General features: G+C 40.5%; 1 protein-coding gene across 1 annotated transcript in view; it reads right to left on the bottom strand.

Annotated features, from left to right (window-relative positions):
- CAP2 (cyclase associated actin cytoskeleton regulatory protein 2) overlaps positions 1-23054 on the bottom strand; it is a 149927-nt gene that overhangs the window by 29640 nt on the left and 97233 nt on the right. Inside the window, exons 5-7 of the mRNA XM_052647869.1 lie at positions 16053-16196; positions 15641-15726; positions 8952-9057 (exon numbers count right to left, since the gene is read on the bottom strand). Of these exons, the coding sequence (XP_052503829.1) occupies positions 8952-9057; positions 15641-15726; positions 16053-16196 (336 nt within the window). The remainder of the gene's footprint in view (positions 1-8951; positions 9058-15640; positions 15727-16052; positions 16197-23054) is intronic.

Here is a 23054-nt window from a genome sequence, read left to right as displayed (position 1 = left end):
AAGCAGGATGACAATATATAGCCTTGATGTACTCCTTTCCCAATTTGGAACCAGTCTGTTGTTCCATGTCCTATTCTAACTGTTACTTCTTGACCTGCATACATATTTCTCACAAGGCAGGTAAGGTGGTCTGGTATTCCTATCTCTTGAAGAATTTCCCACAGTCTGTTGTGACTCACACAATCAAAGGTTCTGGCATAGTCAATGAAGCAGAAGTAGATGTCTTTCTGGAATTCTCTTGCTTTTTCTATGATCCACTGCATGCTAGCAATTTGATCTCTAGTTTCTCTGCCTTTTCTAAATCTAGCTTGAACATCTGGAAGTTCTCGGTTCATATACTGTTGAAGCCTGGCTTGGAGAATTTTGAGCATTACTTTACTAGCATGTGAGAAGAGGGCAATTGTGCGGTAGTTTGAGCATTCTTTGGCATTGCCTTTCTTTGGGATTGAAGTGAAAACTGACCTTTTCCAGTCCTGTGGCCACTGCTGAGTTTTCCAAATTTGCTGGCATACTGAGTGTAGCACTTTCACAGCCTCATCTTTTAGGATTTGAAACAGCTCAGCTGGAATTCCATCACCTCGACTAGTTGTGGTCATAGTGATACTTCCTAAGGCCCACTTCACTTCACGCTCCAGGATGTCTGGCTCTAGGTGAGTGATCACACCATTGTGGTTATCTGGGTCATTAAGATCTTTTTTTTGTACAGTTCTTCTGTGTATTCTCGCCACCTCTTCTTAATATCTTCTGTTAGGCCCATACTGCTTCTGTCCTTGTTGTGCCCATCTTTGCATGAAATGCTCCCTTGGCATCTCTAATTTTCAGTCAAGAACACACCTAACTCTTTTTCAGCAGTCTAGATCTCTTCCACAGGAGAATGAAAGGAACTGGCTACCCAAAGCCCCCCCAGAGGGGCTAAAAACCCAGGAGAAATTACCGCACTGGTGGTCAGGGAGACCAGAGAGAGCCTCTCTCCATAGACCCGTAGAGGCAATCAATGAGCTTGTGGTCCAGACAAACAACACACTGGCTGAGGTATCACCTATTTACTTTGATTATTAAACCTAAGGCACAGATTTGGTACGAGTTCTAGATGAAAATTTTGATATAAAAGATTGAGGACAATTTTTGCTTGTGAAAATCAAGAAGAAACCAGAGAGGCCAGAAGACTTGAAGATTTACGAGACATACATATTTAATGATGTGCTACAGACTCTGCATTATTTATGAGTCAGGCTACCCTCTGGCTGTGTTTTAATTTGATCACCAGCTAACTGTTAAACTTCTGCTCTGTTAATGGACATCTGGCCTTTACATTGAGAAACAGGCTGAAAAGAAATATCTACCTGGAGGAAAAGAAGTGATTATTTAGTATCCTGAAAAATCAAACCCCACCTTGTCTAACTGTGCCCACTGCCAGTGATTTCATTCACTGGAGGGGAGGTTAGGATGGTTGACACCTGGTGTACTGGATAGACTTTACTATTTCTTTCTTTTTTATTTAGATTTTTTCCAATGTGGACCATTTCTAAAGTCTTCATTGAATTTGCTACAATATTGCTACTGTTATATGTTTTGTTTTTTTGGCCATGAGGCATGTGAGAGCATAGCTCCCTGACTTAGTGATTGAACCCACAGCCCCTGCAATGGAAGGTGAAGTCTTAACCACTGGACTGCCAGTCGAAGTCCCTGAGGATAGGTTTTAAAAATCCACATTATTAACAGAAAGAATTAAATCACCACAACACCATACACATTCATCCATGTGTAGTTTTATTCTATTCTATAAATAATTATACCCTGGCTGTTCTCAAAACTAATTTGGAAAGACACATAAGAGGACAAAAATATGTCAACAAATTTCACACCAGAAAGTTAAGAAAACAACCATGCTGTATCCTATTCACAGAATTCCTTTCATGACCTTTTCCTGGCTAGATCTACAGAGAACAGAATAAAAGTTGGAATGCTGATCTGGACAATTCATGGAAAGAATCAGTTATTTCGGTCATTATAAGTGTAAAGATTAGGTCTCCCTTCTTTTAGCTTAAGTTATCTGGTTTGCAGGAACTGCCAACCAATATTACAAATCTGACCAACTGCAAGGGATAATATATAACAGTGTCTCTTTGGGGTTCCTGCCAAAAGATCAATTTATTCAACAAAGTGTGTTTGAAACCCAGTGCTGAGGAGACTAAATGAATATGGAGAAAGAGTTCCCAATAATTAAACTAACTGAAAACCACAGGTCGTTTCTGGTGTAGAGTCTTTCCAGTCCACGGTCATGTGAAGAAACGCTTACAGAACGAGAAGATTCCATTTACCACAGTAAACGTAACAAGAAATTCCAGATACATGACTAAACAGCTGTGTCTTCCCCTCAAACACACCCATCCTGACGCCAACACACTCATGCACACACACATGGGCCTACTCTCCAATCACCGTCCCGAAAGATCGCTGGCCTCAAAGATTTATATTTCGTGGGACAACTGAAAGGAGCAACAGTTGCCTGGCACAGCTGCAGTCTGAACGCAAAGGCTGGATGGTGGGAGCAGTACGTTCAGTTCCAACTGTTAACTCAAGGGAAAGATTTCTCAGAGTAATGCACGCTTGGAAACTCAGCCCAGAGCAGCATGTTGTTGGTCACTCAAACCCCACAGAGCTCAAATCTCAAGGGTCAATCTGAAAACAGAAGAAACGGGCGGTTCCTCAAAATACTTGAGATGTTCATAACCATAAGCCTTTCAACTTTGCCCATTGAGATGGAATGGATTCCTTAAAATTTCTGAATATTGTAGTGTCAATGAAGGCCAACACCTCACCTTTCTGTAATCTCTTTGATCCTTATCGTTTTAGAAATACATACTTTTTGCAGAGTTGCGATCAGTGGGCAAATAAATGAAATTTTTTTTATTCATTTTTTCCTCCCAAAGACTATTGTATCAGATAATTCTAATAGCCTTTTCCTTCTTCTTTGCAAGAATGCTGTGATACTCAGAGAATGAACTCATGGCTGGTGACCAGGGAGGAAGGGGGGGGAAAGAGGTAGGCTGGGAGTTTGGTATTGACACATACACACTGCTACATTTGAAACAGATAACTGAAAAAGACAAACAATAAAAATAAAACGAATGTTGTGATACTGGCTATAATTGTTTATGATTTACTTTTCTGGTAAGTCACCAGGCCATAGTAAGTGAGAAGAAATTAGTTTGATCTATGCTAGGGATTATGTTTTAGAATCTTTTATGTGGTTTTTAATAATTTAGATTTAAAATTAAAAACTATAATTCTTATAATATAGTTTGTAATAGTTTTTTTAACCTCAACTTTTCAGTTCAGTTCAGTCACTCAGTCGTGTCTGACTCTTTGCCACCCCATGAACCGCAGCACACCAGGTCTCCCTGTCCATCACCAACTCCTGGAGTTCACCCAAACCCATGTCCATCCAGTTGGTGATGCCATCCAACCATCTCATCCTCTCGTCCCCTTCTCCTCCTGCCCTCAATCTTTCCCAGCATCAGGGTCTTTTCAAATGAGTCAGCTCTTCACATCATGTGGCCAAAGTACTGGAGTTTCAGCTTTAACATCAGTCCTTCCAAAGAACACCCAGGACTTATCTCCTTTAGGATGGACTGGTTGGATCTCCTTGCAGTCCAAGGGACTCTCAAGAGTCTTCTCCAACACCACAGTTCAAAAGCATCAATTCTTCTGTACTCAGCTTTCTTTATAGGCCAACCCTCACATCCATACATGACCACTGGAAAAACCACAGCCTTGACTAGACGGACCTTTGTTGGCAAAGTAATGTCTCTGATTTTGAATATGCTATCTAGGTTGGTCATAACTTTCCTTCCAAGGAGTAAGCGTCTTTTAATTTCATGGCTGCAATCACCATCCGCAGTGATTTTGGAGCCCCCAAAAATAAAGTCTGACACTGTTTCCACTGTTTCCCCATCTATTTGCCATGAAGTGCTGGGACTGGATGCCATGATCTTTGTTTTCTGAATGTTGAGCTTTAAGCCAACTTTTTCACTCTCCTCTTTCACTTTCATCAAGAGGCTTTTTAGTTCCTCTTCACTTTCTGCCATGAGGGTGGTGTCATCTGCATATCCGAGGTTATTGATATTTCTCCCGGCAATCTTGATTCCAGCTTGTGTTTCCTCCAGCCCAGTGTTTCTCATGATGTACTCTGCATAGAAGTTAAATAAGCAGTGGGATAATATACAGCCTTGACATACTCCTTTTCCTATCTGGAACCAGTTTGTTGTTCCATGTCCAGTTCTAACTGTTGCTTCCTGACCTGCATATAGGTTTCTTAAGAGGCAGGTCAGGTGGTCTGGTATTCCCATCTCTTAAAGAATTTTCCACAGTTTATTGTGATCCACACAGTCAAAGGCTTTGGCATAGTCAAGAAAGCAGAAATAGATGTTTTTCTGGAACTCTCTTGCTTTTTCAATGATCCAGCGGATGTTGGCAATTTGATCTCTGGTTCCTCTGCCTTTTCTAAAACCAGCTTGAACATCTGGAAGTTCATGGTTCACATATTGCTGAAGTCTGGCTTGGAAAATTTTGAGCATTACTTTAATAGCGTGGGAGATGAGTGCAATTGTGTGGTAGTTTGAGCATTCTTTGACATTGCCTTTCTTTGGGATTGGAATGAAAACTGACCTTTTCCAGTCCTGTGGCCACTGCTGAGTTTTCCAAATTTGCTGGCATATTGAGTGCAGCACTTTCACAGCATCATCTTTCAGGATTTGAAATAGCTCAACTGGTATTCTATTACCTCCACTAGCTTTGTTCATAGTGATGCTTTCTAAGGCCCACTTGACTTCACATTCCAGGATGTCTGGCTCTAGGTGAGTGATCATACCATCGTGATTATCTGGGTCGTCAGGATCTTTGGTGTATAATTCTTCCGTGTATTCTTGCCACCTCTTCTTAATTTCTTTTGCTTCTGTTAGGTCCCTACCATTTCTGTCCTTTATTGTGCCCATGAGGGCAAAAATAATAGGAAATATATTTCTATACAATATCTTAATACTTGTTGAAAGATTTTGCACATATGATGTGACTGCTGAGCCAACATTCTCTTATATATTTTTTCCTCACTTTTAGTATCTGGTCAAAACTTTATCATACAATGTTTCCATGAAAGAAGTGAAGCAGCTGCTCTGCTTTATAACAGTTACCATTTTAAATAGAATTTGCCCATATCATAACTTATGCTCAATAAATAACAGCTGTCACTATTATTATGGCAATCCATGTCTCCTAATGTATGCTCTAAGGATTATATTTTATATAAACAAATAAACATTTAGATGTGAGAGTTGGACTGTAAAGAAGATTGAGCACCACAGAATTGATGCTTTTGAGCTGTGGTGTTGGAGAAGACTCTTGAGAGCCCCTTGGACTGCAAGGAGATCCAACCAGTCCATCCTAAAGGAGATCAGTCCTGGGTGTTCATTGGAAGGACTGATGTTGAAGCTGAAACTCCAATACTCTGGCCACCAGATACAAACAGCCAACTTATTGGAAAAGCCCTGATGCTGGGAAAGACTAAAGGCAGGATGAGAAGCTGGTTGGATTGCATCACTGAGTCAATGGACATGAATCTGAGCAAACTCCAAGACACAGGGACAGGGAAGCCTGGCATTCTGCAGTCCATGGGTTTGCAAAGAGCTGGACATGACTGAGAGACTGAGCAACAACAAAATAAATACTTATGCTTATATAAATATAACATTCTGTTTTATTAACATGTTCTTCAAATTGATCATGATGTCAATTTGTGGGTCTCAGCCAAGATTTTATTTAAAAAAAGAAAGTAAAACACAAAAGAAAATATCTGAATGCATTCCAAGTGGTAAGACAAAATATTCTGTGAAACTTTGTAGTATTGTAAGGAGGGGGATGTGTGTGTGTATCTAAAAGGTATTTCTTACTATGGGTTGCCTTTCCAAGTTTAAGGCTCATTGTTACAAAGTATATATTTCTAAAGAACATAATGAAAATATAGGTATTTACTCTGGAACAAAGGAAAACAACCACATTTATTTTTCTGTAATAGTCAATCCTTCTCTTTTATATTCAAAGCACAATTACTCAGTTTTTTATATTGCATTAGAGGTATTCAAACCATTTAAAAAGTAATTTTCCATTCATTTTCCATGAGCTCTATTAGCGAATTAATAGGCCAGCATTTGTTGGCACAATTATTTTCCACAAATGGATTCTCATTCCTTTTCCATTTATCTAACTATGAAATAATAAGACATCCAAGGAATCTTGATATTTAGTTTTCTGTTCTCTCACGATGTCTATCTCCATGGCAAACATGTGACAATTCCCTTTCATGACAAACTGATCTACAGCCAAATAGCATTTCATTGGAAATAATGAAAAATAATTCTAATTAATCTACACAAAGACCTACCTACCACATATACTCATCCATATTAAAACCCTTCAATGCTTTTTGAACTCTCTTCACAGAAATCATAATATCGTGGGCAGAAGAAAAATAACTAGTATGCAATATCTTGCATTTCTTATGGAGAAAACAGGCCAAGTAGAATATAAAAAGAAGCATCAGTCACTAGAGGTCAAGGGTTGGGGAACAAATACAGGAGTTCCACACTCCCTTGAAAAATCACAGACTCTGTCTTGGTATTAATCCTGTGCTACTGACATCAACATCCAGCACGAGGGTTAGTTGCTGGTTATGACTGTGGGGAGAGTGAGCATTCTACCTCCAAACTGAATTCACAAATGTGCCACTTCATCTTCTCAGCATTTATTCTGGTTAGACCATCCACTGTGACAACTGAAAGCTGTCTTTTTATTTCTTTTTCAAAAATAAAAAACATTATATATATACTCAGCCATTAACAAGAATACATTTGAATCAGTTCTAATGAGATGGATGAAACTGGAGCCGATTATACAGAGTGAAGTAAGCCAGAAAGAAAAACACCAATATAGTATACTAACACATATATATGGAATTTAGAAAGATGGTAATAATAACCCTGTATGCGAGACAGCAAAAGAGACACAGATGTATAGAACGGACTTTTGGACTCTGAGGGAGAGGAAGAGGGTGGGATGATTTGGGAGAATGGCACTGAAACATGTATACTATCATGTAAGAAACGAATCACCAGTCTATGTTCGATACAGGATACAGGATGCTTGGGGCTGGTGCACAGGGATGATCCAATGAGATGATATGGGGTGGGAGGTGGGAGGGGGGTTCAGGATTGGGAACTCATGTACACCCGTGGCTGATTCATGTCAATGTATGGCAAAACCAATACAGTATTGTAAAGTAAAATAAAGTAAAAATAAAAATTAAAAAATATATATTTATTATTTTTAATTTGCACCAGGTCTTAGTTGTAGCATGTGGGATCTAATTCCCTGACCAGGGATTGAACCGGGGCCCCTTTCATTAGGAGTGCAGCGTCTTACCCACTGGACCACCACGGACGCCCCTAACATTCATTTCAAATGGAAGGAAGTTTCCACAGGAAGCCTTTTCATAACAAGTGCAGAGATTTTAAAGAGCAGGGAAGGTCTTCAGAGTCTCCTAAGTTACAATTGAGTTCAAACTATTTACTGAGTACCTACTCCATCCCAGGCACTATGTGAGGACCTGGAGACACAGATGTTTCCAATCCAGGGGGCGAGATCTAAAAACATAAATTTTTATAATTCTATATGCTACAGGCTATGCCTGAGGTATATTCAAGATGTGAAGGAAGCATAGCGGAAGATCACCAACCCAGATAGGGTGCCAATGGAGATCAGTGAAGTTCCTTAAAGAGGTGATGTTGGAACTCAGTCTTAGAGAAAAGAGTTCCCCAAGGAACTTGGGTCACAGAGCATGATATATGTTCATGCTAAGTTGATACAGTCGTGTTCGACCCTTCGTGACCCTATGTCCAGCAGGGCTCCCCTGTCTATGGGATTCTCCAGGCAAATTCACTGGAGTGGGTTGCTGCGCCCTCCTCCAGGGACCTTCCCAATCCAGGGATTGAACCCATGTCTCTTATGTCTCCTGCATCAGCAGGCAGGTTCTTTACCACTGGTGCCACCTGGCAAGATCTAAAACTTGTGCGCTTTTGCATTGGCTGGGAATCGAACCAGGCCTCCCCCATGGCAGGTGAGAATTCTACCACTGAACCACTAATGCTTATACAATAGATATTCAGGACATTGCAAACAAGGTTAAATATGAGACTCGCAAACTCTGAAAAACAGCAGTGTGATTTGGTTCAGTCTAAGCACTGCACGTGTTCAGAACTCTGCAGGTAGTTTGGTAGCGCTGGATCAGTGAGAGCGGAAGGCGAGAGAGACAAGGTGAAAAGGGCAAATATCAAATCAGAATCTTCCGTGGGAATTCAAGCCGGAACAGACTCAGGATGGGGTTTTATCCTAGGACTAGGATACCATTCAAATCACTAGGATTGCCTAAGTATTGAAAAATACTACTTAGTAAACTTCAAAATGCCAAAAGGAAATTTAAAACATTAAAACATTATATTCATAATTCTATCTATTTTAAAATCTTGTTTCCTTCAATTTTACTTACACAGTTTCTTAATAAACATGTCATCTTAGAGCTCATTAACTTTTGCACTCTATTACTTAACATTGACTGGTACATCTCATCACCTGTAATCACCATATCTGTTATTTTGATGGCTGCAAAGCATTCCACTATGTTCTTACCACTGACAACTCAACCATTTTCTTTTTGTCTGTCATGCAGGCAGTTTCCAGACTTTCCTATGCCAACGGCATTTTTTATAAGCAGCTTCTACATGTATATTTTATCTTATGTTTTCCTTAAGGTATAGAATTTACCTTAAATTACCAGGCTACTGAAAATGAGTATCCGCATAACCTTTTGTTACCCGGAGGAAACAGGGCTGGGTACTTACTGTTTTGCTCCAAGTAAGGCCTGTGGTGTGGTGTTCCTTGATGTACGCTTGAAGCTCGCTCCAAATGTTCAGATATGACTTCACCCAATCCACATGGCGTAGATCACTTTGTCATAAAAGAGAGTGGAAGAGAGGGGAATTAGGATCTAAAATAAAAATTTAACAACACTGGAAGGCACATGGCAATCTAATAACTAAAGCACCAAATGACTCTGGAACAATGGTCTTTCTAGTCCAGTAGCTGTGAACTGAGTCTGAAAAGAACCTCGAAAGGGTATGGTCCAGGTCTGCCCTGAGAGGAGCCGGGTGCCCTGAGGTCTGGTGTGGAGCAGAGAGGCCCGCAGAGAGAGCATCCACTGAACCCAGTCAGTTCATTCTCGTGTCATCTCTCACAGGGAGATGAGCACAGAGGGGAGATCATTTCTTTCTGTACTGCTTCTGATGCAAAATGAAAAACAATGTGCTTTCAGGCAGGAGAATCTCTCAAAAGAAAAAAGGTCCTTTGGCTTGTTTTCTAATAATTTGTGGAATTATTCGATTGAAAGGGTAACCAAATTGGAGAATTCTGGACTGATAAGGAAAGTTGCTATAGTAAGAAAAATGATTTCCTACAAATAGGTAACACTCAATAGTTGTAAAGGGACAATCACTTAGATTACCTTAAGTTGATACTCATAATGACAATGAAAGCAAGGCAGGGCACGGCCAGTATTTTTATTCCTATTTTACTCAACCGAGAAGTGATAAAATACTTACCTTTTAAAACTAGATTAACATATAGGATTGAGAGAACTGTTAGAAACGTTAAACTTATGATATAAACAGGCAAAAATAGTTGCATTTCCTTTGGGTAATTTCCAACCACACATTTTTTTCTGCTTTGAATAAAGTAGTGGAAAATGAGAAAATGATGAAATCTGTTACCAAAAATTTAATCACAAACCTGGGTCATTAATCTGAAGACAATATCAGAAGGAAATCTCTATTACTTCGCTTTTGTCAATAATGACTTGTCTCTGGATATATTTTGCTTTCCTTGAAAAGTTCTAAGTACCATGAGCATGTTTAGAACTCCAGCGTGTTAAGTCATGCCATTTAAGAGAAGGAAAATGGGGAACTGAACTCATAACTATCTGCCCCTCAAAAAGGAAAAACATGAGTGATTTTGTTCCACATTTTTAGATTTACTGACTACATTAATCAAATCTATGAAATATTTCATTGTCACTTCCTCTCAATTTTACAGTCAAAACCCCAAATCCACATATTTATCTATTATATGGTCATTTAATTCATACATGTGCATATGTACATATATAAGCACAATACAGCCTGTAGGCATTCTAGAAAAAGCAGATTGCACATTCAATATACTTCTATTAAAAAGCTTAACACATGAAGTCCAAACCTGCACAGGCAAACTATTTTTCTTTTAGCTATTATAGTACCATTTTAACTTGAAGAAAGTTCTAGCTAAACGTGTAGTAAGGAATAACAACATGGTCCCTTTTAACCCAAAGGCAGACTCTGTGCTTAGTTGCGTCCAATTCTTTGCGACCCCATGGACTGTAGCCCACAAGACTCCTCTGTCTATGGGGATTCTCCAGGCAAGAATACTGGAGTGGGTAGCCTTTCCCTTTTCCAGGGGATCTTCCCAAATCAGGAACCGAACCCAGGTCTTCCACATTGTAGGTGTATTCTTTACCATCTGTGCCACCAGGGAAGCCAGTGTCTAAGAGACAACAAATTGAAGAGGACTTAACTATACTTCCAGAGCTGACAACTCAGCCCGAGTTCCACTTCCCCTGGAAGAAGGTATGGGAGGGATGAGTGACTTTTAGTGACTATGACTCAGAAAAGTCTTACCTCTAGAAAGCCAAAATAATTAACTTGTTCATTTATTGACAAAAGAGCTGAGCAGCCAGTCAAGTCAGCTGAAAAGGCTGCACAGATGCAGAGTCCACTGCCCACAGCCCTTCTGTGTACACCACAAGGAAGCCTGCCTTTCTACTCCTCCACCCACGGCTTGTCTGTCAGGCAGGCAGCAGTCAGCCTGCCACACTGGTGATACCTCATCAAGGAGTCCGCAACACCCCGCAGCCCTCACGGAGCCCACCCAAAGTGCAGGCACTGCCGTCTTCGGTGTGCACATAAATGGGTGTGAGTAAGCGGTTGTGGAGCATTCTGCTTTGTTCAGGTTGGCACTCCTGGAAGCTCCACGGTGACTTAGGACTGAATGCACTTCCGCAGCACACTACACAGTCTTCGGGTGGTCCATTAAGTTTAAATGGATTGTCCTTGATGCTGTCAGAAGTAGTTTTTCTACCTAATAGCTGATCAAGAGGAAAAAATACTAGACTTTCTTTGTGTGTGCACAAAAAAGTGCAAACTCTTAACTCTCCTCGCTGTACGACACCTGGAGAGAATCACTCACACCATGGCCCCCAAGACACACTCAAGTAGGGACTGGGAGGACAGGAGCTGAGGAACTGAGATACAAACAAAAATGGCTTCCAAGGGTGATGTGCAAAAAGGCAGAGGCTCAGGAGGTGGCTAAGGTGTCCTGAATAGGCAGGTACAGGTGTGTGTCTGTACACCCCAAGAAGGGACTAGGTAAAGAGGTCTTTTATGTTAATGCTGACATACTTTTGCAACTTCAACTTGTTCTTTCCTGAACTGCTATTTTTATGTGGGCAGATTGTCTTGCATTTCTGATGCCTGTTCTCATTCATACTGCACAGTTCTATAATCTCTCACACAAAGTGGCAACATTTGCAGTTCTATCACTGGGCACTCAACCACAGTTCCCTCTCCGCAGGGAGTCTGTTACTGAGTATCAGAGCTTAAGGGAAGCTTCCTTAGGGTGGAAGAGATCTCAGGAGGGAAAAAGGTGTGTGGAAGTCAGAAGTCTCTAGAGCTGCTCTTCCTAGAAGAGCTAACACAGGATAACTAAACTCTATGAGAGGAGGAGAGTACTGTGGTTGCTTTTTGTCTTATTCTGTTTAGTATAATAGCTTTCCTGGGATATAACTCATATCCTAGGCAATTCATCCATTCAAGGCATACAATTCAATAGCTCAGTTTGAACTGTGCAATCATTACCACAGTCAGTTTTAAAACATTTTCATCACCCCCCAAAGAAACCCGATGCTCAGCAGTTACTCCACATTTCTACCCAATTTCCCCAGCCCTAGACAACTGCTAATCTACTTTCTGTTTTTATGGATTTGCCAATTCTGGAATTTTATATAAATGGAATACAATATGTGGTCTTTTGTGTCTGACTTCTTTCATTCAACATAATGTTTTCAAGGCTCATCCATCAGTTCAGTTCAGTTCAGTTCAGTCACTCAGTCGTGTCCGACTCTTTGCGACCCCATGAATCGCAGCACGCCAGGCCTCCCTGTTCATCACTAACTCCCAGAGTTCACTTAGACTCACGTCCGTCGAGTCCGTGATGCCATCCAGCCATCTCATCCTCTGTCATCCCCTTCTCCTGCCCCCAATCCCTCCCAGCATCAGAGTCTTTTCCAACGAGTCAACTCTTCGCATGAGGTGGCCAAAGTACTGGAGTTTCACCTTCAGCATCATATCTTCCAAAGAACATCTAGGACTGATCTCCTTCAGAATGGACTGGTTGGATCTCCTTGCAGTCCAAGGGACTCTCAACAGTCTTCTCCAACACCACAGTTCAAAAGCATCAATCCTTCGGCACTCAGCTTTCTTCACAGTCCAACTCTCACATCCATACATGACTACTGGAAAAACCACAGCCTTGACTAGATGGACCTTTGTTGGCAAAGTAATGTCTCTGCTTTTGAATATGCCATCTAGATGGTCATAACTTTCCTTTCAAGGAGTAAGCATCTTTTAATTTCATGGCTGCAGTCACCATCTGCAGTGATTTTGGAGCCCAGAAAAATAAAGTCTGACACTGTTTCCCCATCTATTTCCCATGGAGTGATGGGACCGGATGCCATGATCTTCGTTTTCTGAATGTTGAGCTTTAAGCCAACTTTTTCACTGTACTATTTCACTTTCATCAAGAGGCTTTTTAGTTCCTCTTCACTTTCTGCCATAAGGGTGGTGTCATCTGCATATCTGAGGTGATTGATATTTCTCCCGGCAATCTTGATTCCAGCTTGTGCTTCTTCCAGCCCAGCGTTTCCCATGATGTACTCTGCATAGAAGTTAAATAAGCAGGGTGACAATATACAGCCTTGACGTACTCCTTTTCCTATTTGGAACCAGTCTGTTGTTCCATGTCCAGTTCTAACTGTTGCTTCGTGACCTGCATTTAGGTTTCTCAAGAGGCAGATGAGGTGGTCTGGTATTCCCATCTCTTAAAGAATTTTCCACAGTTTATGACATGGGGAGGGAGGTGGGAGGGGGGTTCAGGATTGGGAACTCATGTACACCCGTGGCTGATCCATGTCAATGTATGGCAAAACCAATACAGTATTGTAAAGCAAAATAAAGTAAAAATAAAAATTAAAAAAAAAAAGAATTTTCCACAGCTTATTGTGATCCACACAGTTAAGGGCTTTGGCACAGTCAATAAAGCAGAAATAGATGTTTTTTTGGAACTCTCTTTTTCCATGATCCAGCAGATGTTGGCAATTTGATCTCTGGTTCCTCTGCCTTTTCTAAAACCAGCTTGAACATCTGGAAGTTCACGGTTCACGTATTGTTGAAGCCTGGCTTGGAGAATGTTGAGCATTACTTTACTAGCATGTGAGATGAGTGCACTTGTGTGGTAGTTTGAGCATTCTTTGGCATTGCCTTTCTTTGGGATTGGAATGAAAACTGACCTTTTCCAGTCCTGTGGCCGCTGTTGAGTTTTCCAAATTTGCTGGCATATTGAGTGCAGGACTTTCACAGCATCATCTTTCAGGATTTGAAATAGCTCAACTGGAATTCCATCACCTCCACTAGCTTTATTCATAGTGATGCTTTCTAAGGCCCACTTGACTTCACATTCCAGGATGTCTGGCTCTAGAAGAGCGATCACACCATCGTGATTATCTGGGTCGTGAAGATCTTTTGTGTACAGTTCTTCCGTGTATTCTTGCCACCTCTTCTTAATATCTTCTGCTTCTGTTAGGTCCAGACCATTTCTGTCCTTTATCGAGCCCATCTTTGCATGAAATGTTCCCTTGGTATCTTTAATTTTCTTGAAGAGATCTCTAGTCTTTCCCATTGTGTTCTTTTCCTGTATTTCTTTGCATTGATTGCTGAGGAAGGCTTTCTTATCTCTTCTTGCTATTCTTTGGAACTCTGCATTCAGATGCTTATATCTTTCCTTTTCTCCTTTGCTTTTCACTTTTCTTCTTTTCACAGCTATTTGTAAGGCCTCCCCAGACAGTCATTTTGCTTTTTTACTTTTATTACTTTTACTACTTAATTTTTTAAATGGCTGAATAATATAACCTTGTACGGATATACATTTTACTTATCTATTCATCAGCTGATGGACGTCTGGATTGTTTCCACATTTTGCCAACCATAAATGATGCTGCTACGAAATCAGGTACATGCCTTTGTGTGGACCTATGCTTTCATTTCTTTTGGAAATACATCTAGGAGTGGGATTGCTGAGTGTGACTGTTTTTTTTTTTTTCTTTTGTAGTAACAAATGTATTGGTACGTATTTCTTTTTTTTTTAAATTATACTTACTTCTTTTGGCCATGCCAGGTCTCAACTGTGGCATGTGGGGTCTAGTTCCCTGACCAGGGATTGAGCCTGGGCCTCCGACACTGGAGCACAGAACTTTAGCCACTGGACCACCAGGGAAACCCCAGTTGATATTTCTTTATATTTGTCCTCGTTCAGTCCCATTTCCAGTTCTAGCCCCAGTCTGAGGCTCTCTAGGACCTGTTATTTGTGCTGGAGACTGCATGTCCTTAAAGTTCACTCTCCAGGCAAAACCTGCTGATTCAGCCTTATCTGTAAACTTTCAACAGTTCTCTGAATGGCGGCTGTTCTTACTGATATCTCTGTCCACCCAACTCATTTCGTCTGAATGCAAGCTCTGGTCTCCCTCTCACTGACCTAGTTTATTGTTTCATTTCATTTCTGTTCCTCACTTCTAGTTCCTTTCCTGAAACTCCCTATCTTCTCTCTGCTCATTCACCAACTCTATTTTGATCAATGGGCTTCCCTGGTGGCTCAGATGGTAAAAGAATCCACCTGCAATGCAGGAGACCAGGGTTCAATCCCTTGGTTGGGAGGATCCCCTGGAGGAGGAAATGGCAACCCACTCCAGTATTCTTGCTCCGAGAGTCTCATGCACAGAGGAGCCTGGCAGGCTACAGTCCATGAGGTTGTAAAGAATCAGACACTACTGAGTGACTAACACTCACTCAAGTTTTGTCCATTTAGGGCTGGTCCATCACAAATCATCACAGACCTCTCCTTACGTGGTGATAGGTAACAGAGTGACATGCATTCCTGTTGGGAGAGTTTATTCATTACCAGAGAACTGAGGCAAGACTTTCTAAAACACACATATTATCTGGATCATTGATTTCACTTTCTACTTTGCTTTACCTACACAGATGGGATTTTTCCTTAATGTTTATAGTCAATTAGCCTTTGAAAGGAATCAGTAATGAACTGCATGAAGTCTGGGGACAAATGTTTAACAAACAATCAATTGAAGATTTGGTCAGTAAAAGAAGGTACGTACCTGTGTTTGTAGTCCTTTAAGACCCTGTTAGTGTAAAAGGTGGCCGCGTCGTTCATCTCCTTGACATAAGGACCGGGTTTGGGGGACTGAGAGAAGAGGGCCATCACCCAAGCATAGAAAGAAAAAAAATATAGGATAAGAAAGAAAATGCCTTAAAGAGGAAGAGAAGCAATGGAGATGTCAAGTGGAAAACCGGAGGCAAATTTGGCTCTGTAAGGATTGGTGAAACGCTTCCTGCATCTCAGAACACAAAGCCCTGGACTTCAAGTGGGGGTAAGAAAGAGATGCTGTGTTCAGCCTGGAAGGAACCTTCCTTTCATTTAGGATGAAGGAGGCTGGAGGTGGCCACGAGCTCCCCCAAACGCTCCAAAAATGCGACGAGGCGCAGGGGCAACGTTCCAGCTGGACTCACCACGGCTATCCACCCAAGGGCAGGAATGCTTTCGCTGACGGCTGAGAGATGATTAAACATCGTACTCCCCCGGTTCCTCTCTCTGAAAGTCTGGATCTCCTGAATCTTTTCCGATATTGGTTTCAGAAGTGCAGCCACGTCGTTCTGTAAGCAAACAGAGCACTGTTACTGAGGACAGACAGAAACGCAGTGCCTCCATTCACACTGACCTAAGCAGGAGGACTCAGCACTTGTCAGGGGCAACCCACTCCAGTACTCTTGCCTGGAAAATCCCATGGATGGAGGAGCCTGGTAGGCTACAGTCCATGGGGTCGCAAAGAGTCAGACACGACTGAGCGACTTCACTTCTTCAGAATAGAGCGGGTTTTTTTTTTCCCTTATGGTCATACTGTATTTTCACTCTCTGAAGTATGAAAATTGCATGGATTTCTTACATTATTAGTGCTGCTTCCATAGGCATTGAAAAAAATCCAGCAGTACAGTATGGCCCCTGTTCTGAAGACTTCTGAATGCAACACAGTGAAATTGAGTGCAGATCAAGTTATATTTTCTAATGGAACACATAGATATATCATCTAATGGAATGATCAGAATAACACACACCTAAAATTGGCATAGGTAGAGGTTAGTAAACGGATATCTTCCTATTCCTGTGACATGAAGGAGGGAGAGTCCTTGCAATGAAAAGACATGAGGGAGAGTCCTTGGTTTTTACCATAATTACGATAACCCATGCAAAAAAGTAGAACTCTTTCACTGAGGTTCTTTGTAAGAAGGTGATGGCTTACAATATTTATGTTGGGTTGGTCCAAAAGCCTGTAAGATGTTATGGGAAAAACCCAAAGGGACTTTTTGGCCAACCCAGTAAGTGATCTCCAAAGTTTCTGCCAGTTTAAAAGTCTCTGATTGACAAGATTCACTGACCAGGTCTTTCCTAACACTGATATACAAACGCAAGCAAAACACTTCCTAACTGAGATCTGCAGGTGAACAGAGGAATGTTTTCCTTTGGGAGAAACAGAAATACACGGAAAGAAAGCAAAGTGTTCTTAAAGTTCTCAGTGGGCTTTTTATGTTTTCTGTTTTATTGAGAAATAATTGACCTACATCACTGTATAGGTTTAAGGTGTAAATACATGCAAATCAAACCAGTGTAGTGGTTTATTTACATATACTGTGAAGTTATTACCACAATAGGTTTAGTTAATCAATATCCACCATCTGATATAGATACAACAAAAAGAAAAGGAAAAAAACGTTTATCCCTGTGATGAGAACTCCAAGGATCTGTTCTCTTAACAACTTCCCTACAGATCACACAGCAGTGTTAACTACAGTCATCATGCTGTGATTCATCCTGGTATTTATTTGTAACTGGAGGTTTATACCTTATGACTCTCTTCCTCTGACTCCCCCTCTTTATAGCCCCTACTTCTGGTAACAGAAATCTACTCTTTTTTTTTTTTTTTTTTCTGTGAGTCTGGTGGGTTTTTGTTTGTTTGTTTAGATTCCACATGTAAGTGAGATCACACAGGATTTCTTTCTCAGACTTATTTCACTTAACATGATGCCTTCACTTAACATGATGTCTTCAAAGTCAGTAGACTTTTAAAATTCTTCCATATTGAAGAAGGTGAAAAAAAAAGCTTGCTTCAAAAGCAAGCCAGGTCTTGTAGAAAATTCATGAATACCTTCCTACCTTCCTACTTTCCCTTCCTGGCCATTATGAAGGAAAGGACTTAGAGATTTGAGGAAGACCCTGAACCAGGGTTGTTATGCACTGTATTGTGTCCTTCCCAAACTCAAATGTTGAAGTCCTAATCCCTGGAACCTCAGAATGTGACTGTATTAGGAGGCAGGATCTTTAAAGAGGTACTTGAGTTAAAACTGAGGTCATCAGTGTGGACCCTAAACCAGTCTGACAGGTGTCCTTGTAAGAAGAGGAGATGAGGATGCAGAGACTCACAAGGGAAGATCATGTGATGACACAGAGAGAAGACGGCCATCCACAGGTCAAGGACAGAGGCTTCAGAAGAAGCCAGCCCTGCCGACACCTTGATCTTAGACTACGAATCTCCAGAATTGTGACAACACACCTTTATTTGTTTAAGCCATCCAGTCTGCAGTAGTCTGAAGTACTTTGTTCTGGCAACGCTGGCAAACTAAGATAAGGATGTAATGACAGTATAGGTTTCCCAGGTGGCTCAGTGGTAAAGAATCCCCCTGCCAAGGCAGGAGACTCGGGTTCAATCCCTGGGCCAGGAAGATCTCCTGGAGGAGGAAATTGCAACCCACTCTAGTATTCCTGCTCAGAGAATCCTATGGACAGAGGAATCTGAAGGTCTACAGTCCACGGGGTACAACTGGGCGATTGAGCACACACACAATGACAGTGCAGGGAAAGCAAACACCCCCAAACCCTCAATAAACAGACAGAGAAAACCTCTCTAAACAGTCCCTGCCCCAAACACAGCTCTTCCACGTTTCTTGGCTAATGACGGCCACAGTCAGGTTGAAATGCCCTTCCTGGAATTTCACTGTTTAGGAGGCAAACATTTCCCTCTTTGAGAGACTTTTTTTTTTTTTAGTCCAAATTCAACACCCAATCAAAGGTGTGTTATACAGGTTTCCCCAGAAGGCAGTTGATTTTTAATTATGGGAACACCAGTAGAAAGCATCCTAATTTTCTCCCATGATTTGCTCAGCCATGATGCTCTTGATGCAATGACATTTTTGAGAAAGGCCAGAATATTTGAATTGTTAGTGATATCTGGCCTATTGCCCCAAGAGGAAAAAGAACCAGAAACTGTGTATTTACAATGTTTGCTAGATTTATTAAGGCCATCCTTGTTTATCTCTAACTTCCCAAGAACAAACTCTAAAGTCTGAGGAGACAGAGTATTCTGTAAGATATTTTATATTGGTTATCTGATGAAAGCACCATAAAGATTGAGAAAGTTTTCTTTTGCCTTAGTTTGGCAATTGCGTGAAGAATTGTCCTCATTAAAAAAAAAAAAAAGAAAGCAATGCTGAGAGAACTAAGTACAACGGCTACTTGCAAAACCCTAATAAACAGTACAGCTTTTATTCTGTGCCAATAGATTTCTCATGCGCTTTAAAGGAGGCTTACATTTTCCAGCTCATCCTGAACTTTCACAGCTGGAATCGAAAACACAGAGAGAACATTCGAGTTATGGTGTGATTTCCATCAAGGCTGATCCTGTGGGATATCAGGGGGAAAGCGAATGGTGGGAGGGGGGAGGGGAGCTGTTAGAGGAACTCTCACCTGTTTATACATCAAGCACACGAGCTTCCCAGGCGGCAGAGTGGTAAAGAATCCACCTGCCAATGCAGGAGACTCGAGAGATGTGGGTTCAAGCCCTGGGTTGGAAGGATGCCCTGGAGTAAGAAATGGCAAACCACTCCGGCATTCTTGCCTGGAAAATTCCATGGACAGTAGTTGGCCTACAGTCCATAGGGTCACACAGAGTTGGACATGACTGAGCACACACACAAGCATACTCAATACTTAGAGTCTGAATTGCACTGAGGTCAGTTACCTCTACATCAAGGCTTTCCACTGATAGATTATTTTAGAGGCATCTGGTTTTTTTTCTTTTCCCCCAATGGAATGCATTGGTGCTGGCTTTTCAGACAGAGCTAGAAGCTAGTGTGCTTTGGAATGACTTTATTTTTATCAACTTATTTAGACAAGTAGCCAGGGGTCTTAGCCATGGTACCTGGGATCTTTCATGGTGGTGCACGGATTCTCTAGTTGGCGGCAAGCAGGCTCAGGTGCTCTGTGGAATGTGGGATCTTGGATCCCACACCAGGAATTGAACCTTTGGACCACCAGGGAAGTGCCTAGAATGACTTTAAATTGGCCAGTTTTACATGTCTCACCCAGATTACTTTCTAAAAAACTTATCACTCAAGTTTTTTTTTTTTTTAATTCCAAGAGACACTTCCCTGAAAGAAAGTTATTTTTCAAGACTTATGTGAAAATTAGCCAAAAAATCTCCCTTTCCCTTCTCCAGGTTTCTGTGGCTTGAACAGAAGGTCAAAATGGCCAAACTGGAGAAGATGCATGTGCAAACTGCAAGTTTCAGCGAGTGCTTTTCCAAGGGCTGTCTTAGCTTGATGGGACTGTACTTGGGAGAGTATTTCAGGACTCCATATCTTTATGACCCTAGTTTCTAAATGCTTTAAAGTTGAAGAATTGAGACCCATTATCAGATTCATCTCAGTTTAGCTCCAGAAATAATTGTTTTGCAGAAAGTAAAACTAAATAGCTTTATCAGCGAGCTTTGTAGAAACTTTACCCAAAAAGGAAAACCAAATTCCCACTCATGCTGTTTTGTAAGGGAGGGAACAAACTCTGGGAGTTTGACCTTAAAGATGTGCCATTGAGTAAAACAAAATAAGCTTGTTATTTCTGGAATCCATGGTTCTTGTGTAGTTCTATGTCAGGTAGAAAATGGATCAATCTGCTGTTATTTCTTTTAAAATAATTTCTTTTCTTGATTATCCTCTTTATGTGAAAATTGGAGAATAATGATAGATAAACATAAGTAAACAATGTTGTTGTTGTTCAGCCACCCAGTCATGTCCGACTCTTTGCAACCCCATGGACTGCAGCACACCAGGCCTCCCTATCCCTCACCATCTTCCAAAGTTTGCCCAAGTTCATGTCCATTGGATTGCTGACGCCCTCTTCTCCTTCCACCCTAAGTAAACAATAAACATACCTAAATCCACCACAAGGAGAAAAACACTGCTAAATGTTTGTTTTTTTTCCTTGTATATATAATTACTAGAGATATCTTCAAAAACAGCAATGCTTTCTTTGTAAATAATGGCTATTAAGACCATAAGGAGTAGTCTTGAGTTGAATTTAAGAGGTTTAATTAAAACAAGCAGGCACAAAAAACAGATAAAAATCCACCCATATATTGGCAAGTTCTGTGAAACTATCATTTTTAGAAAGGATATTTTAAATATAAACGCTACAAAGACATTACTGTTACAACTCAGGCAAATTTAACAGCATTAAAGTAAAAATTGGACTTTTTAAATATTTGAATCCCACTAATGTTAAAAAATCCTAAGAAAGCTCATATCAAGCAGTACATCTTAGCCAACCAAACTACCAAATATCAATCATGATTACTTTGACTTAGGTGTTTTTGAATCAACAAATTTTACCAGCTGATTCCACTTGAGTACACATGAGTATATTGCACAGAAAACATAGAAAGATACTCATCAAAGTATTAACCCAGGATTTTCATTCAATTTTATTGCCTAATCCATACATACTAAATTTTCTAATTAAGTACGTGCACTTCCATTCCAGTAATGAATGGAAAAGTTTTAAAGCATATTAACCAGTTTTGTACCTTGAATGGTGGAAAAAAATTTATATAGGTGCTATTAAATTTATAGATATAAAAATATTAAGACTCTCACCATTAGGGAAGCAGCTTCAGGAAAATATGTTCAGAAATTATTAGAATAAATTATTCAGATGAAGAAGAACAGTTAACATTTTCTCAGGCAAAGGTTATCCAAATCAGCAACAGTGTTTGCATCTAAAATATATCATTTGGGCACATCCTAATAAATGGAGCAATTGTTTTTACCATTTTAAGTCAAAAGCAATTTAAAAAAAAAATCAGAAGTGTTAATTTGCATTAACTTGCTTTGTAGATATTTCTCTAAACTAATTTCCCTTCATTGTTCCTCTAATTTAGAAATTTTCACTGTCCAGGAATATTTGGGAGGTTTCAGAATATCCTCATGATCATACTTTCAGAAACATCTGCACATTTAAGACAACTTAAAAATTAAAGACATCTGCAAAACTGTCACAGAAGTCAATCTAAATAAATTAAACCAACTGAGCTCCATGGATGTTATATTGTATTATGACAAATTCCTTGGAAAATATTTTTATATGTCCTTAAGACTTTATATTCCATATGTGTCTTATTTTATGCCTGTTAAACTCTTAAACTGACTGGTTCAAAGTTGGGAAAGGAGTATGACAAGCTTGTATACTGTCACTCTGCTTATTTAACTTATATGAAGAGTATATCATGTGAAATGCCAGACTGGATCAATCACACACTGGAATCAAGGTTCCCAGCAGATATATCAACAACTTCAGATATGCAGATGATACCACAGAAAGTGAAGAGGAACTAAAGATCCCCCTGGTGAGGGTGAAAGAGGAAAAATGAAAAAGCTGGCTTAAAATTAAACATAAAAAAAATTAAGATCATGGCATCCGGTCCCATCACTTCACAGCAACTAGAAAGGGAAAAAGTGGAAGCAATGAGGGATTTTATTTTCTTGGGCTCCAAAATCACTGCAGATGGTGACTACAGCCACGAAATTAAAAGATGCTTATTCCTTAGGAGGAAAGCTATGACAAACCTACACAGTGTATTAAAAAGTAGAGACATCACTTTGCTAACAAAGGCGCGTATAGTCAAAGCTATGGTTTTTCCAGTAGTCATGTACAGACATGAGAGTTGGACCAAAAAGGAGGCTGAGCACCGAAGAATTGATGCTTTCCAATTGTGGAGCTGGAAAAGACTCTTCAGAGTCCCTTGGGCTGCAAGGAGATCAAACCAGTCAATCCTAAAGGAAATCAACCCTGAATATTCACTGGAAGGACTGATGCTGAAGCTGAAGCTCCAATACTTTGGCCACCTGATGGGAAGAGCCAACTCATTGGAAAAGACCCTGATGCTGGGAAAGAGTGAGGGCAAAAGGAGAAGAGAGCAGCAGAGGATGAAGTGGTTATATAACATCACCGGCTTGATGGACATGAACTTGAGCAAACTTCAGGAGATCGTGAAGGACAGCAGAGCCTGGCATGCTGCAGTCCATGGGGTTGCAGAGTCGGACACAACTTAGCAACTGAACAACCACAACAACAAAACACTTAAAAATATACTCAAGAATTCCAAAGGCTTTTTTTGCTTTTATTCCTTA

Source organism: Budorcas taxicolor, chromosome 11 (assembly GCF_023091745.1).
Source record: "Budorcas taxicolor isolate Tak-1 chromosome 11, Takin1.1, whole genome shotgun sequence".
In the NCBI taxonomy this organism is placed as follows: Eukaryota; Metazoa; Chordata; class Mammalia; order Artiodactyla; family Bovidae; genus Budorcas; species Budorcas taxicolor.
Note: the sequence above shows the minus strand (reverse complement) of the source record. Positions and strands in the feature narration are given on the sequence as shown.